General features: G+C 30.1%; 1 protein-coding gene across 2 annotated transcripts in view; it reads right to left on the bottom strand.

Annotated features, from left to right (window-relative positions):
• Window positions 1-18,426, bottom strand: part of LOC117179535 — a 220,077-nt gene that overhangs the window by 86,830 nt on the left and 114,821 nt on the right. The window contains exons 3-4 of one of the 2 annotated variants that reach the window (XM_033371430.1): window positions 12,316-12,336; window positions 11,213-11,303 (exon numbers count right to left, since the gene is read on the bottom strand). The exons of the other annotated variant lie outside the window; for it this stretch is intronic. Coding sequence (XP_033227321.1) covers window positions 11,213-11,255 — 43 coding nt within the window. The 5' untranslated portion in view covers window positions 11,256-11,303; window positions 12,316-12,336. The remainder of the gene's footprint in view (window positions 1-11,212; window positions 11,304-12,315; window positions 12,337-18,426) is intronic. 2 annotated transcript variants of the gene reach the window in all.

Genomic DNA, 18,426 nt, shown 5'->3' on the forward strand with positions numbered 1-18,426 from the left:
TACTTTGTAAAAAAGGGAAAAAAGGGGAAAATTGGGTCAAAATTCTCGATTTTAGGGATTTAAGGGGATTTTTCAAATTTAAGGGGAAAAAGGGGAAAAGGGTAAAAAAAGGGGAATAGGGAAAAAGGGGGATGGAGTGGCATCCCTGTATTTATTTATATATTTTTCTTTCTACCGATTGATATGTTATGCCGCCGTATTACCCTCGTCTACGTCTACCCCACGTCTGAAATTGTTGTTCTTTCATATTCATAGATAGTTCCTTAAAAAAGTTATAATGGGAATGAAAATTCAGAAAGGCTTGTACCGAGACAAATTACATTGAAAAGAAAATTAAAAATTTCTTTGTTTCGAAAAAGCTACATGATAACATTGCCAGAATAATCTTTCGCTTTATGATCGCTACATTTTTATTCGATATGTAATGAGAATTGCAATCCCAGCGCTATCTATCGTCATTTAACTTCATTAGATTGGAGAGAACTGAGGATTCTCATACCTGTCAGTTGCTTTTTTGTTCTTTTTGCTAAATGGTATTAAGTACGTTATAATGCATCTACAATAATCTAATTTATTTCGGAGGAGATATATCAGTAAGACCAATTTTTTTTCGTGTTTTCTGTTGCTGATTCTACATGTTTCACCGAAATTTACTCACCTCGGTGAAACTTTCGCCAAAATATGTTTAATTTTTAACTATTGCAAGTCGTACCTGAAACAAATTTTAAGTTTTGTTTTTTCTGTGTTCGTTTAAATCTAGTGTTCCGATTTAGAACTCGAATTCACTCGTATTTTGCCGAATAGCCTGTAAACTTTAATAGCGGGAATTTTTACATGCAACAAAATTTAACTTCAGTTTTTTCTGTGTCACACATTAATAATAAACGTATTAGACTGTAACAAAAATAAAAAATTTTCCATACATGAATTTGATTGATTATATGAATTCCTTGCAAATTATCTTAATTACATGAACTGTCTGAATTCCTTGAATTCCAACGAGATTCTCTGCAACAAAAATTAACTTCACAGGATAAAATTTACATAAATATCCCCGTGTGGAAATTGCCCGGTTTAGTCCTGGTACAACAAGGTTTCTGGTCGGGAACTAGCCGGACTATGTAGCTGGCCGGGCGCTGATTGGCAATGATAAAATTGTTAAATATCTATTTAATTAAGAAACGCATGTGTATACATATCTTAAATCGCGATAAATGTATTGTAAACATTTCCAAATAGAGATTACAATTAAACTATAAATTAATTATGGCAATAAACATTTTACAGATACTAAATTTATAAATAGAAAAAGAGAACTTAAAATTTGGTACTTTTAACTTGTCTGAACTGTAGTTTATGCTGATGGCTTTTTCAACGAGTTTGAACTCGCCAGTTTAGCACAGTGGTTAGCACTCCCGAATGTTAGGCGTGAGATTTAGGTATACGATTTAGGTATACGTATTTATGTAGGTTCGATACCCCGTAGCGTTAGGAATTTTATTTGTAGTATAATATTTAAAAATAAAATATATGTATTTACTCTAAACAGGACTATTAATATTTAAATTCAAAATACTCACAATCATTTAATATTTATTTTTTAAATACCTTTTTTGTCTCTCACCCCCGCCACAGCCCGACTTAAAGTCGGGCTCCCCGGCTAGCTCCCGGCTTAAAGCAGAGCTCTCCAGCCGTAGACTGTCCAGGCCCCGACTTAAATTTCCACCCGGGTCGGTTAAACTTTCTTTTGTTTTTCCATGACAAACACATGTTTTTTTAAAGATGCGAAGTTGGCTAAACAAAACTTGATCGCTCTAAAAAATTTCCTGCAACAAATTTTATTAGGGGAGCTGCGGGTAATATGGCGCGGCGGCTAATGTGGCGCACCCTCATTTACAGAAATTGATTGATGTATAGCAAGAGGTATTTACTGTACTGTATATTTTTATGTGTACTGTTTTGTACAGTGAAAAAATTTGCTCAATGAAGCTAATTAATCAATTCTTATTATGAAAAGTTATTTTTGGGTGTTATGTGTGTATTTTTAAAGTGACCAAAAAGTAGTGAAAAAGTACAGTAGCATTTTTCCGGATTAAAAAAATATAATGTATAACCTTCAAGTTGCACACAATTTATAAGTAATTATTTAAACCCATCATTTACCCAAAATTAATGTCATTGAACTAGGTAAACAACTTTTACTTCCCTTTCCAAAACTGCACTAAGAGCGCGCCACATTAGCCAGCCAGGAAGGATAACTTGGCGCAGGCACACTTTTTGCGAAACTTGATAATTAACTACTCTAATAGAGGTAAATTCAATAATAATCATACGCATAGGGTAGATAGGATATTGAATTGCGTGCTCTATATTATTTTACTACAGTTTTCGACATGTTTAACTTTTAACTGAGCTTTTAATAACATGTGCGTCACATTACCCACCGCTTTTCTGTGATTATATTAATTCCTCGAGTTCTGTAAATCCCTCGAAAGTAAGTGCGTGTGAAGTGATATTGGGTAGGGTCGGCATATTTGTTCGCGTTTTCGGTTTGGCCTCAGGCTCACGGAAATTTTGAAATCTTGCACATAACAGAACTGTTTCTCCCATTTGTTCTTTAAAACTAGAAATTTTCTTACTGAAGCCTAAAAATGTGTATTATCTAATAAACGAACTTTGGGCAGAAAGATTAAGAAAGGGATGCGATACTAGAAACATAGAAAATGGAGGGATATAATGACAAGAAGACACGAGCGAAGTGAAATATGCGTTCTGTGACAGCTTAAATGATACTGTAAGTGCTTGCGATCATGGTGAAACAATCATTATACTAGGAGACATGATCGGAAACAGAAAGGGTGCAAAGTAATTGTTGGGACTCGAGAAAAAATTATAACAGGAAAATATTAGTTAGCTCGCTTAGAAAAGGGCTTATTTATTACCAATGCTTGATTTAGGCATAAAATGATCCACATGTCCACCTGGTGCAGAGGAATAACCATAGAACACTGTTAAAAAAAGTTATGCTGAAAATCACATTCGACCGTAATTTAATCTATCAGACTTTTAGAACTTGACTGTGAATAAAGTGGTAAATTAACGAGATCACAATACTAATTAGCATTGTCCTATAATTAAAATAATATGAAAATTGTGATAAAGCCGTGACCGCGCCACTTTGACAGTCGACTCGTAAAATTGCAGCTTATTACACTGAAAACTCGTTTCGGGCCTACTAAACGACAAATCGCGGAAACCCCCGAAGTCGCGAGCAGTCGACCGAGAGGAGTGAACGTTTCGAACGTAAGAATTTTGAGTGAAGTCTTAACGAAATCAGGTAATGCTATGAAAAGCATGAAATCGTAACGTTGAAGTCGTTGCAGCTATGCCTAAGTCAGTAAAACTATGTTAGAAGTCGTAAATATAAGATAAGTATCGTCATACAATGTAGTGACTCAGCAAATACGAACGTAGCGTCGTTCGAAATCAGTAACGAATTAGTACAAAGTCAGAGTAAAGTCGGAAGAAGTCAAACGAAATCGACACTTCCGCGTTCGGTAATTACAAACAGTAGGGTGTAGCAGGGAAACTAAATGCAGTGAAGACACAGAAAACACAATTCTGTACAAATAAAAAAATATTAATAATTAAAAAAAAAAAAACAATATTGATATTTTTTCTTGAAACAATTATATATTAGACTCCCTTTATGTGGGCTATCTATCATCAGCATTTCTTGCAAGAAAAAACCAAGTGAGAAATAAAATATGGAATTCTACAATATAAACAAGATTTAATGACTTTTCATTAATGCTTATTAATGATTATTTCTGAATAACCAAATTAATAAACAGCTAATAAACTTCACTAATAATGTATTTTTTGGTTACCTCGCTTATTTTCGTTGGGAAATGAATATTTTATTGTGGGAAAAGGCGATGTTAAAAATACAATTTATAAATAATGTATCTTTAGATTATGTATTGTATGTCTTCCGTTTTTTCTCGACTAAACGGTACTTTTTTGTTAGAAAAAGATTGAATGGCCAAGATAATTTACAATTTATGCAATTATAGGTTATTTCCTTCTTTGTCGGTTTAAATAAATATATTTTGGCCGTGAAAAGACTAAATTAGAAAATACAGTTCAAAAATGTATTTTAAGGTTATCTCTTACTTTTTTGGTAGGAAGGAAATCAATACCTTATGACGAAAAGGGGGTAAGTTGTTAATAAAATAGACAAATAATGCAGTTGCAGGTAATATTTTCTAGGTTGTCCGCTTCCTCTCAATTAAATAGTTGTTTTTTTATATAAAAAATTAAATAGCCAAAGAAATTCAATTGTAATGTTTTTTAGGTTATGTCGTTTATTTTCACGTGGAAATGGATATTTTATAATTCAAAAAGTCTACGCTAGAAACAAAATCCACAAGTAATGCGTTTACTGGATATGTTTTAGACGTCTTCCATTTTCTCTCGACTAAATAAAGTACTTTGTATGTTTTATTGGAAATGCCTTGATAGCCAATAACCTTTCTAATAATACACATTTAGGTTATGTATAACTCATTTTCAATAGGAAATAAATACTTTGTGATTTTCTACATTGCACTCTTATAAATGAGAATCTAAAAATGCACAGATTTAATGATGTACATTACTTCCTAGATATATGAATATATTTAAAACGAGACTGCTGTATTGAATTATTATGGTTCTATATCAATTTATTTAAAAATCATACTCAGCGGGTACGAAATAGCCGAAAATCCATCAAATTTCATTTCTCACACTGAATAGCGTTAAAATTTAACCTGCTGATTTTTAACGCGGTTTATACTTTTCTATTATTATTATTATTATTATTATTATTATTATTATTATCATTATTACAAAAAAGGAAGGAACGGCGGGAAGGTGTCATAGAATTCCTAAATTGATCTAGAATGATCGTGTTCTTCATTTAAATAACACACTCGTTCTGCAACACTGCTCCAAACCAATTTGCTGATTAATATCTGTAGCAATCACCCCAAGTAAAGAGCCTGACAAAGTCTTCGCTTGAAATTCCCCACTTGGGTGCGTTAGTATTTTATTAAATGTCACTCAAGTTAGCGAAATAAATTTTAAAAAATGCGAAGTTATTCTATCAGTAATTTTAAACTTTTTTGTCTCGCATTTTTTTATTTTGTAAAAAATATTTCCGCACTTTTTAAATTAATTAATATTTCATGTTTCGCTTACTTTATACCAAGATTTTAAGACATCCATATAAAGAAACCTGAAAATATTTTATAAAAAAATGCGGCCAATTTTGTGTTTAACTAATTGTCGGCTTTAAAGCAGACAATTCTCAACCATTTAGCTCTTTGATACCGTTATTATTGACATTGTTGCGTTGCTAATATGATTTCAAGTTATCAAGACATTTAATCTTTAATAATAAAAAAAGAATGAAAAAATTATTTTTTACACAAATAATTAGCAGCAAAATAGAAATAGGACATTGGTGCAATTATCTAAAGTTATTGCGCTAACTCGACAAACATCGGGATTGAGTGGCATACACAAAGTCGAAAGGGGCATCACGACGCTGCAATACACAGTACGCACCGAGTCAACCCGAGTCATGAAGTCAGCACGAAGTCGACAGTCATCGCTTGAATTCATCGAAGTCAACAACTAATGAATTCAAGAACTAGAGTCAAACGAAGTCATGAAAGTACGGTTGAAGTCGCTCGACATTGCTGAAATAACGTTACGTTGACTTCTTCTTGAGGATGTTGTCCCATGGTAGTGTGAATCTTTACGCAAAAATGCAAGACCTAAAATCTCCTGACATACCAGTCAATAGCAGTGTTTCTGTGGATTACTAGGAGAATATCATGGGCTGAAATATCTATGGTTTTGACGTTTTGCGCATAGATTGACGCTATCATGGGACGCCAATCTTGTCAATATACAAGCACAATGTTTTTTCACTCGCGTGACTGTCAATCTACACGCAGTGTGTTTTTCTTTAGCAGCGTTTGTTTTTTTTGCGCAAGAATTGTAGCGCATCGGCTAAGGTCCAAGATGTCATCGTTAGGAGTACGATTAAAGTGTGTGGTACGGCGAATGTAGGAAGAATGTCTGATGATGCGTGGTGGAATGATGAAATCCAAATAGCCGTCCAAGAAAAGAGAGAAGCCTATGACAGAGAGTGGAATATTAAGGGCATTAACGATGATGAGAGACATAGACTTGTAAACGATTACAGACACAAAAAGAGCAACTGCGATATAGAACAGGATACTTTAGAAAACTCCATTTGAATAATCTTTTGTCTGAAGTTAGGGATATAATTAAGAACTTAGAAAAATGGTAAGGCTGTTGGCGCAGACAGTATAAACACACTTAAATGCTCTTAAACGCCTAAACACACTTAAATGCTTCAATACGGTGGCAACTATTGTGCGAATCGACAAATTTATTTATCGAGATGTGAGAAGTTCCAGATGACTGAAAAGAGCGGTTATCGTACCAATATACAAAGAAAAGGATGATAAAAGCAACTCCAATCATTACAAAGGGATCAGCGTAATTAGTACTGTGAGTGAAATATACTTAAAAATACTTCTTCATAGGGTAATGAAAATCACAGAAGAAAAGATATGTGAAGTCAAAATTGGGTTTATGCCAGGAAGACCATGAACGGATCAGATATTTAGCTTAAGACAGATGACAGAAGAAAGTTTGAGAGTAGGAAAAATGTTTTCTGTGCATTTTTCGATCTAGAAAAAGCTTTTGGCAAGGTAGATAGAAGTAAGCTTCGGGAAGTCCTGAAAGAGTATGAAGTCAATGGTAAATGGGAAATAAAGTAACTGTTTCGATATTATTCAAGGAGTTAGGCAAGGATGCGTTATGTCTTCATGGTTATTTATATTATTCATGGACAAGTGTTTAAGAATGGCTCTTTTCGACGTAGAAGGTGTGGATTTCAAAACAATAAGGGTACGTGGGTTAGCGTTTGCAAATGATAAGGTTGTTATGGCAGAGACACTCGAAGACTTGCAAAGAATGCTGATCAATAGGAATACAAGCATGGAGAACAAGGACCTCAACATTGACGTAAATAAAACAAAAACTATGGTGTTCGAAGGAATGAATGAGAAAACAGTATGCAACACTGTATTAAATCATGATAGAATTGGAATAGTTGATTAGTTCGTATACCTTGGTAGCTTATTCACCAGGGACGGCAAGATAGATAAGCAATCAGATAGGCGCATAAAAGAGGATAAGAAAGTTACCGGTAGAGCAGGGCCCATTATCACAAGCAAAAATATATCAAATAAAGCTCAAAGGGTATCCATAATTCTATATTTATACCAAATGTATTGTGCGGTAGCGAGGCGTGGACCTATCAAGAAAAGGATAAGAGTAACATTAACGCTATTAACATGAAATTCCTGCGCATCATATGTGACAAAGCACTGATGGGGAAAGTTAGTGATGAGATAATCATGAAAGAGTATTGTGTGGAGGAAACACTAGTTTACATATGTGAAAGAAATTTGCTAAGAAGGTTCAGACATATTGAGAGAATGCCAGATGAATGATTAATGAAACATGTGTATTAATGTAACGGAAATAGCAGCGTGCCCAGAGGCAGACCGCGGAAAGAATGGTTATAATGTGTGAATGAGGCCCTAATTCGGACAGACATAAGAGTGTCAGTAAAGTGAAGGACGCCTAAAACAAAAAGCCTTGGACATTAATGGAGTCAATTGGGGAACCTTACATAACGAATTTGTGAGGCTCTTCACTTGGGGTGATTGCTAAAGAGCTTGATCAGCAACCTGGGTCAGAGCAGTGTTGCGAAACGAACGTATTATTTAAATAAAGAACAAGAGAATTCTAAATCAATCTGAAAAATCTATATCCACTTCCTCACATTACTCCCCACATGACTCCCTTCCTCACGCTCACTTCCTCATTACCTTTACTACCCCGAAAGGGAAATGGGTTAATGGTATACATACTAGGACTTATCGATTTAAACCAATTGTAAGATATTTCTGACACTTACCTCTGAAACCATGTGTACAGTTTTGACCTTCGGGTCCAATTATGAATTTTGGTTTGAACAAGCGCTTAAGGCTAGGCGAATTTATTTGAAATGGTGAAAAGAGAGAACTCGATATTTTTTTTTTTAATTCAATTTTAACTATGCAAGTTGGATTCATCATTTAATTTTAGCATGGGTACATGTTTTATTCTTGAAAACTTTTTTAACATTTTTTACCCATGCTTTAGTAAGGGACTCTTTCTTCATGCAGTATATCATTATACAACGATTGGATATCCTAGGAGACCGTGTAACGATACTTTAATTGCAAATTGCAAAGTTCACACATAAGAACTCTTTTCATTCTCCTTTTGTGGTGCATAGATTTTACCGGTTAGTATCAAAAGAATTAAAATAGATTCATTAAATTCGAATTACGCTTTGAGTTACGAAAGGGGCCGTGAATAAATTACGTAAATTCTTTTGGGTGGGGGACTACGTCAACAATTCTTTAATGATGTCTTACTTAGGAGGTTACACCTATGTGGTCAAAACCAATTTTCACGTGAGATACTCTTACCTCTGCGTAATATAAATATACATGATCTTTTTAAACAGCAATTTGTCGGCTAATATTTTCTAAGAAAAATATCCAATTCTCTTACTTAATGTTATCGAATTATAAAAATAAACTTTAAAATTTATTTAAACTATTATTCCACACTCTATGAATGATCAGAATTCCTATTTATTTCACAGTTTACCCCTTTTTCCCGTTTTTTCAAAATTGAAAATTCAAATTGAAAGTTCATTCTTTCCGTTTAAAAAGTCTACTTTTAAATTTTAAGTAAAGAGTTCATCTTTTTTTCGTTAAAACTGTTATTATTTTGATCAGGATTTTATTATTTTGTTGAAAATTCAACAATTTTATTAAAAAATCATACTTTTGCGGTGAAAATTTATCTTCTCCAAAAAATTTGTTTGCTGAAAATTTAACTATTCTGTTGAAATTTTTTTTTTAATTCATCTACTTTTGCAGAAATTTCATCTTTTTAGTTAAAGATGCAACTGTGTGGTTAAAAATTACCCTTTTTGTTGAAAATTGACAGTTTCGGGTTCAGAATTAATTTTTTTAATTGAAAAATTGTATAAGAATTTATCCTGTCTAGTTCAAAATCTATCCTTTTTTATTAAAAATGCAACTGTTTGGTTAAAAATTAATTTGTTTTGGTTGAGAAATCAACTACTTTGTTTAAACTTATATTACTTTTTTATTATTTCATTTTTTTGTGAAGATTTATCATTTGAATTGATAATTCATATTTTCGAGTTGAAAATTAAACTGTTTTGCAGAAAATTAATCTTTTTCAATCAAAAATTAAGCAATTTGGGATTAAATTGTACTATTTATTTAAAAAATAACTTTCTGTTCTGAAAATTAGTACTTATGGTAAAAAGTTTAACTACTTGGTTAAAAAAAAATTGTTTTATAAAAATTTAACTTCCGTTTTTGTTTAAAAATGTATCCTTCGCAAGCAGAAAAATTAAATGGTATAAAATTTATGTATCTTGTTCAGCATTCATCGTTAGAAAATTAATCTTATTTGTTCAAAGTTCGTCTTTTTGAGATTAAAAACAATGTGGTTAAAAATTCAATTTTATTATCGAAAATTAATTTTTTAAACTGAAAATTGAACGATTCCATTTTTAGTTTAAAAATATCTACTTTAGTTGAAAAATAAACTATTTGGCTTAAAATTCATCTTTCTTCATTGAAAATTCTTCATTTTGGTTGAAGATTCAACTATTTTGTTGAAAATTCAAGCATTATATTAAAACAGTACATTTTTTATCGGAAATTTAACAGTTTACTTGAAAAATAGTTGTTTTTTTCTTTCAAGGTGAAATCGTTGGTTGTAAATGTAACTGTTAGGGCAAAAATCATTATTTTTCTTTTGAAAATTCATCTTTCTTGATTGAAAATGGATTTTTTGGTCAAAAATCTATTGGACTTTTTAGCTATAAAATTCAATTCTTTTTGAGAAAATTCTATTGTTTTCGGTTAAAATTTATTCTCTTTTGTTGGAACATTCGACTATTTATTGAAAATTCTTTTTCGTTGATAGAAAATTCCAATATTTAAGTCAAATTGCATCTTTTTTGCTTAAAATTTAACTGTTTAGTTAAACACTTTTCTATTTGGATAGAAAATTCATCCTTTTAGATTGAAATTCAATTGTCTTCGGAAAAATATAACAATTTGGTTGAAAATTCATCAATTTATTTATAAATATGAACTATTTTGTTTAGAATTCTTTCTTTTGGTCGAAAATTCAACTCTATTGTTGAAAATTTCTATTTATGGTCGAAAATTCATCTTTCTCGATTGAAAATGACTTTTTTTGGTTAAAAATTGAAGTTTTCAGCTTGAAAATTTAAAAAAATATTTTTAACTATTCGTCTTTTAATTCAGCTTTTTATAAATATAATAATAAATAATAATATAATATATAATTATTATTATTATGAATAATCCAAAGAATATGACAATAATAATTACACCGAAATTTTCTAATGACGAAGATGAATTTTCAATAAATGTTCGAATTTTCGAATAAAAAGGATTAAACGTTATTTTAATTTTTTTAACATTTCAAACCAAATATTCATTTTTACCCAAACAGCTGAATTTATAACCAAAAAGTTGAACTTTAAACATAATAGTTGAATTTTCAACAAAATAGTTGAATCTTCAAACAAAATGATGAATCTTTAATCCACAAAGATAAATCTCGAACCACACAGTTCAATTTCTAACTAAAACATATTTTTTAACCCAAAATTGAATCGTTAAATTATCAATTTTAAAAATTTAATTACAACAAAAAAATTGAATTTTCAACTAGTGAAATTTAAACAAAAAAGACGAATTTTCAATCTGTTTTGAGAGAATTTTGGGCTAATTTACTTTGTATGGAGGGGGGGGGGGGAGTAAGTCTGAACTAGGGTTGACAAAGAGAAAGGGGGGTCAAAAATATCTTAAAATTCTTAAGGAAGATTATGGACGGCCCCAAAAATGTAATCAAGTGACTTAATTACAACTTTTTTAATGTGTGACCTCTGTTACAGATGTCAAATTATGAGTAATTTTTCGAAACTCACGTGTATGTGCTGCGATAACACCGAGTGTCTCATGTTCAAGCATATGTCACTCATTTGGCACGTAAGTAGATCATCAGTGAGTCAGTTTCCACTTCCAAGCGTAGGAACAGTTATGAAACTTATTAGTCTGAGATCCAAGAGCACTTGAGCATCCATTTTAGGTCCTGATGATTTGATGATTGACTCTTGTGCAGAATGTTCTCCTGATTCCGAATATATCGGGTTCACATAGCGAATTCCGGGTCGTTTTCTTGTTATTTGACATTTTGTGTGTTTAGATAAAAAATGTCATATCTCTGAAAATTATTAAAGTTTTAAAATATTTTTCCATATTCATTTAAAGAAGTGTGATATGCACAAATTTTGTTCATAGTATATGATGATTTAATTTATAGTTTTCGAGAAAAAAAAATAGTGTTTTAATAAAAAACTATTTCTACAGTACATTTTTTATCATTTAACCATTTTTTTCTGGAATCATACAGAACTAACTAAGGCAAATATAATTGGTTTTGTCGTTTTTTCAATTAGGCTATTAGTTTAGTTTTGAAAAAATTCTTATTAAATACAAAGTTTTCACGTCTGTGTGTACGAGTGTTAGTAAGAGCATTGAATGGCCAGGCAGCTAGAGGGGGGGGGGGGGCTCGGAAGTTGCAGGTTTGCAATCTGAACCGCAACCTCACACATAAGCGCACACGCGCAAACATCCTGCTTAATAGAATTTTCTAAACCAATAGCGCAATCAAAAAAATTTCAAAACAAATTATCATTGTCTCAGCTAGTTCTATATGATTTCAGAAAAAAAATTGTGAAATGATAAAAAATGTACTGTAGAAATGGCTTTTCATTAAAAAGTTATTTTATTGTTTTTATCGAAAACTGTCAATTAAATCAACATAAACTATTAACAAAATTTTTGCATATCACACTTCTTTAAATGAATATATCAAATGACAAATGTATGTCAAATAACAACAAAACTACCCGGAATTCGCTATGTGCACCTGATATATTCGGAATCAGTAGAACATTCTGCACAAGAATCAATCTTTAAATCACCAGGACCTAAAATGGATGCTCACTCTTCTCTTCGGATCCCATACTATGTAGAAATAGTCCAGAATCTGTAAAAGTGAATGTTATCTTTTAGCATCGACTCTATACAAAAATATTGGAATCTTGAGCGGATATACCAAAATTTTATAAATCTTGAATTATTTTTAGTAAAAGATTTGAAACTTTTTGATTTAATCTAAATTTGAATTAGAACTGACTGATTCGTAGACAATTTTCACTGTTTCAACTAATACGGATTCAACGGCTGACAAATAAGTTAAAAGTGATTTTTCAAATCATTCAATTGAATTCACTGATGAAATCGGACATTTTAATTAATCCTAACTATTGAATTTGAAACTACAAAAGATCAATTTACAACAAATAAAAAAATCAAATAGATAAATTCCCAAATAAAAATCCATCAATTTCCATCAAGAAAAACGAATTTTTAACAAAATAGTTCAATTTTCGACAAACAATATTAATTTTAAACTAAAATATTGAATCTTGAACTAAAAAATTAATTTTTAACAAACTAATTTAACTTCTAAACAACCAGTTGAATGTTCAGCCAAAAAAGATGATTTTTCAACCAAAAAGTTGAGTTATTAACTTTCAATCAAACAAAAAACGATTTTCTAGAAATATAATTTTCTGCTAAAAAATGTGACTTGAACCAAACAGATGAATTTCCAACTAAAAAAGATTGGCTTTCAACAACAAAGAAAAACGAAATTTCAATAAATAGATATTGCACAAAGTCTCAGATAGTATGGTAAAATCTATATGCGCAGTTTAGAGTGCGCAATAAAGATATTATGTAAAATTATTTTCCCTTCTTCTCACTGGTTGAAATAAAAGTAGTAACGTTTTATATGCTAAGAAAATTAAAAAATGTTTGATACTGTAATATTGCTTGCCATTAAAAATTTCACCATTTAGTTTTCTTTCAAATTTAAGGGTAATTATAAAGTAATAAGAACTTGTGCAAAATGTGTTCCTTTTTCATTAATTTGCCATTTCAATATTTTTACTAGGCATCCAAGGAAAAAGTGAAAATTATACTTTATTTACTATCTATTTTGGGACATAATCTTATATGAAAAAGAAATAATTTTTCAGTTTTAATATAATAATATATAATTAGTGTTGTTTTCAATTCGAATCATCAGTCGAATAGAATGACTATAAAATTTATAATTTGAATGAGAAACCATACTTTAACAAATAATTCAACTTTACTAATAAATAATTCACATCCTACAAATAAATACTTGCAAAATAACGCTATCCCAGGCAGAAAACCTATGTATAGTCTGTATACATAGTGTGAAATATTATACATAATATTCATGTCTTTTATGCATTTTTTCTATCAAATAAATGAATATTACATATAATACTTCACACTGTATATAAACTATATATCATTTTTCCGCCTGGCTATTATAATGAAAAACTATTTATTATTTTAAGAATCCTTACAAATGCCCACGCAGCGGGCACATTTTTTGTACTGTTAATGACGTTTTTCATGATTAAAGACAAGAATACGCATCCTCTCCAAAAGGGGCTGGTAAACAAATTTGTAGATCTTTTAAAAAGGCACAATTTTTATATATTCATCTTTTACCGTATTTTGCACAGTTTAGCCGAAAAATGTAATTTATGGATTTTTCATTATTTTGTATGCTGTCAAAATTTGAATTTTTGATTTTTCAAAAGAGTTCAAAAAGTTGTTATGATAATATTGTAGGGCATTCAAAAAGCAACATTTTTCTTTTCTTGACTTTTTTTCGCATGGTGCGTTATTTGGCATAAAATGTTAATTTTCGTGTCTTTTTTGGAATTTTGTAAATACTATAATTCTGGTAATTTTTGATTTTTTGAAAAAAATCATAAGGATAAACTGTTAGACTTTTTGAATATTATGAATATCCGTACAGAGAATTTTGGAATTTTGAAAAAAGTGGTCTCAAAAATATTCAAAATGTGCCCACTTTTTGAATTTTCATCCAAAATGGCTGGCTAACGAACTTGACCTTTAGCTTAGGACACTAAATGAGTGTACCTGAAGGGTAGTCTAATAGATTAATTTGGTCAAAAGTTATCGTGTTCACAGACAGACAGGCATACATACAGACATACAGACAGACATACAGCCAGACACATTCGTAAAAACCTGTTTTTCGGATTCAGGGGGTCTCAAAACGTGGGCATTTGACAAAAACTGGGGGTGTCAAATTTTACACAAATCTAATACCTTCTCCGATGAGAATGTAAAAATTTGAATTCGGTTATTTTGAAACTTCCTAATATCGTGAGATTGGAAGATTAAAATTTTTGAAAACTAAAAAAACTGCTTAATAGAAGTTTTTTACCAATACTGGTAAAAAATTATGTTTAATATTTATATGTACAGTTTTTAGTATCTAACCTTATTAGAAAATTATAAATAAAAAAATATATTTTGTTGAATTTATAATTTTTTGAAAGTGTACCAAAAGAAATGTTATCTAGTCAAATGCAGAATTTTTGGGAAAAAGTTGAATATGTTGAACCCTAAATTTCTTCAGCTTAAACAAAAGAAACAGATCAACATTTTATTTCATGGGAACAAATTTCTTATTTAAAACGTTCCAAAACAGTGGGGGAAAAAATACTAAAATTCCTTTTTTTTTACTTTTTTTACTTTTTTTGGATGCCATACCAATTGTTTCCCTCTGCTTAAATGATTCGATTTATTTAGTATTTTTACTTCGCCCTATTTTGCAATATCTTTTTTTATAATGTAGAACATTAATTTTTTTTTGTAAATGAACTTTTTCATATTTCTTCTTCTTACAAATTGAAAAAAATGGTTAAATTTTAATAAATTATGGCTTTTTTCAGGGAAGACATTCTCGACAACTCTGTTACCAATTAAATTTTTTTTTAATTGGTAAACCAGTTTTTTAACGAAAAGTTTCTTAACAAATAATTATATTTGAAGATTATTCACTTATTTTCCAAATTGTAAACAGTAAATTTGTAGGGAATGTTTTCCTCGCAAAAATAAGCCGAGACTGATTGAAATTCAAAATTTTTTAAAAAATTGATAAGAAGCGACAGTAAGAGAAAATTAAATTACAAAAAATACTAGTTAATGATTATTTTTTATAAGTTTCGAACTTCTTTCATACAAAGAACGTTTTTCTTTTGTAAGACATAGAAACATTTTTCATAGAAAACTTTGTCTTTCCAGGGACCTGATTTCTGGCACGACAACAGCTAACTTAGCTGTACCAATCTAATATCGAGTAACATCTTCTGTTTGCGGTTTTCACATTTTCCACATATTTTAAGGTCAAAGATTGAAAATAACAAAAACATTTGAAAAATATTCGTGTTCTCATTTTTTTAAATGTATTTTTATCAGTAGCTTTACATTTTGATGCCTTATTCTCATAATTTATTGTCTTTTTTGTCTTTTCTGTACAGGTCCTGAATTATTCAAAGTATTTTTTTAAGTTCTGTTTTTGTTTCCTTATTCCAGAATATTTTCTTCTTTAAAAATTCCACCATTGATAATAAATTAAGGAATGAAAACTTACGAGCATAATTAAATATCTATTTCAAAGATTTTTCATTTTATCTTTACTATAATTAATATTTTGAAACAACACTCCTCAATGCTCTTGAACTTAAATTAAAAATAGTTTGAGTGCCTACATTATTTTACATATCAACATATCAACTTTAAAAGCATTGAAATCCTTCAAAACTAGTGAAAATGTTTGGAAATCCGTAGACTAAATATTGTAAAAAATATTGTAAATATTGTAAATCTTTTAAAACATTTAAATATACATGAAATTCTTTGAAATACTATATAATTCTTTTATCTGAAGTTCCACAGAGATTTGCGGAAATCCCGTAAATCCATTGAAATCTGCTTTAAACGTAAACATTTATTAAAATAAGTAGAATTATTTTGAAATCGCTTCGATATAAATCAATTAAAAATGATTCGTTAAACTTCTCCTAAAACCGGTTTAAATCTTCAGAAATTTTTTAAAACCCTTAAATTCCTTAGAGATTCAATTAAATTGTTTAAGACTTATTAAATTCTTTTAAATATCTTAAAATACCTTAAAATCTTTGGAATCGCTAAGAATCCCTTAGAATGTCATTTACATTTTGAAAGTTCTTCAGTAATCCCTGAAAATCGAGCGTAAAATCTTTCGAAATCCTACAAAATCTTTTAAAATCCCTTGAACTTTTATTAAACTCTTGAAATTAATTGGAATTTCTTGGAATTTTTTCAAATTTCGTAAAATCCCCTAAAATATTTGAAATCACTAGGAATATTTTAAAATATAACTGCATTTATTTTTCCAATTTCTCTAGAAATCCCTCAAAATCGAGTTTTAAATCTTTTGAAATCCTACAAAATTCTTTGAAATCTCTTTAAATCCCTCGGAATCCGTCGAAACCCTTTAAAATTAAAGTAAATATTTGCAAATCCCACAAAACACATTGAAAAGCCATAAATGTCCGTGAAAATCCCTCGTAATCAGTATAAATCGATTACATTCTCTCTATCCTTGCATCCAATCTTTCTATATTTTAAACATTAGCGATTTTAATTATGATTTTCTTATACTGATTTTCTGAAATTATTTTCACAGAATCGCGAAAAAGTTATAAGAAATTCATTATTGAATACTGAATTTCCTATGAAACTTTTTCGTAAGCCAAAGAAGTAAAAATGATAAGTATGTATATTGAAAAGAAAAGAGCTGGATAAGATTATTTTCGTCAGAGAAAAGACTGAAAGGCATGCGGCGTATTCTTGGATCTTAAGTTTTAGGTGGCTTTGTATGTTTCGACTAAAAACTCATTTTGTCGTGTCTAAAAATACTCTGGGATTTTCTTATTCGCTCGGTAATTATCTTGAGAAATGAAACAAGTGTAAAGGGTCGGGCAAGAGTCCAATTTGTTCCTTACCCGCAGTACTCACCCTAAGGCATTTTACTTCTGAATAAACATCGTCTTTCCCGCATAAATTCTAACAAGTTCCAAGTGTCATTATAAAATTATGAATCTGTTCCACTTTTTTATGTTCTCGTGAAATGAAATCCAGTCCTCGGACTCACCACATTAATCGCACTGGTTCACACTTTTTTTGAGCAACGACACTATTTTGCTAGTAATTCGATAAAAGATTCACTTAAGACAATATTTTCTCATAATTGTGCCTTAATGGAACTAATTCTCAACTAGGTTATTAGCTGATTAAAAAATGTATTTGACAGATTTTCGGAAACGCCTTCAAGTTTTTTAAATATTTTAAATCTATTCAAAACTTCAGTTCATAAAAATGTTTTTAGATCACCAAAATTTTTCTCAAACTTTTGAAAAAACATTCAAATGTAAAAAATGCCTTAAAATCTTCCAACTTTTCCTAGGAATTTTTAGAAAATTTTGTTATCACCTAAAACCTTGCAACAAATTTTTTGAAGCTTCTAAAGTTTTGGTAGGAAATCTTTTTAAAAAAAATATGAATTTTTTCAAAACTGTTACAGTTCAAGATTCTTTTTTAATCTACTAAAATTTTCTAAATATTTCTTGAATTTACTCGTTTTTTGTTGTTATTTTTAATCTTAGCAGCTTGAAACATTTTACTTTAAACTTTTCTACTCTTTTTCGCAACTTAAGGAAATTGTTTGGAAGCCCTGATAGTCAGTTTCATGTTTAATAATTTTAGATAAAAATATTTCAAATTGTATTAGAGACCGTTCAAAAAATACGTATCGCCTCTAGGGGGGCTCACTATGAAAAATGCGTAACGTAGGGCGGATGGGGGCATGTTCAACATTCTCAGAAAAAAAGTGTTACGCATTTTTAAACGGCCTTTTATTTCAATTTTAGTCCGTTTGAAATATAGTCATTTTAGATTTGAATATTCTAGATTCAATGTTGAAAATAAAAGCAAAGCAATAAAAAAAAGGAAAATAATGTAGCAAATTCAAGTATAAGATTGTGTAATTTTAAAAATTGGAATCATAGAGATCTTGTTTTGTATTCTTTTTTTATTTTCTTTATAATATCTTAAAATTGTCGAATTTTTAGTTAAAATTAAAAAAAATTACTTTTTTTAAATTGAAAAATAT

The sequence above is a fragment of the Belonocnema kinseyi genome, chromosome 9, assembly GCF_010883055.1.
Source record: "Belonocnema kinseyi isolate 2016_QV_RU_SX_M_011 chromosome 9, B_treatae_v1, whole genome shotgun sequence".
In the NCBI taxonomy this organism is placed as follows: domain Eukaryota; kingdom Metazoa; phylum Arthropoda; class Insecta; order Hymenoptera; family Cynipidae; genus Belonocnema; species Belonocnema kinseyi.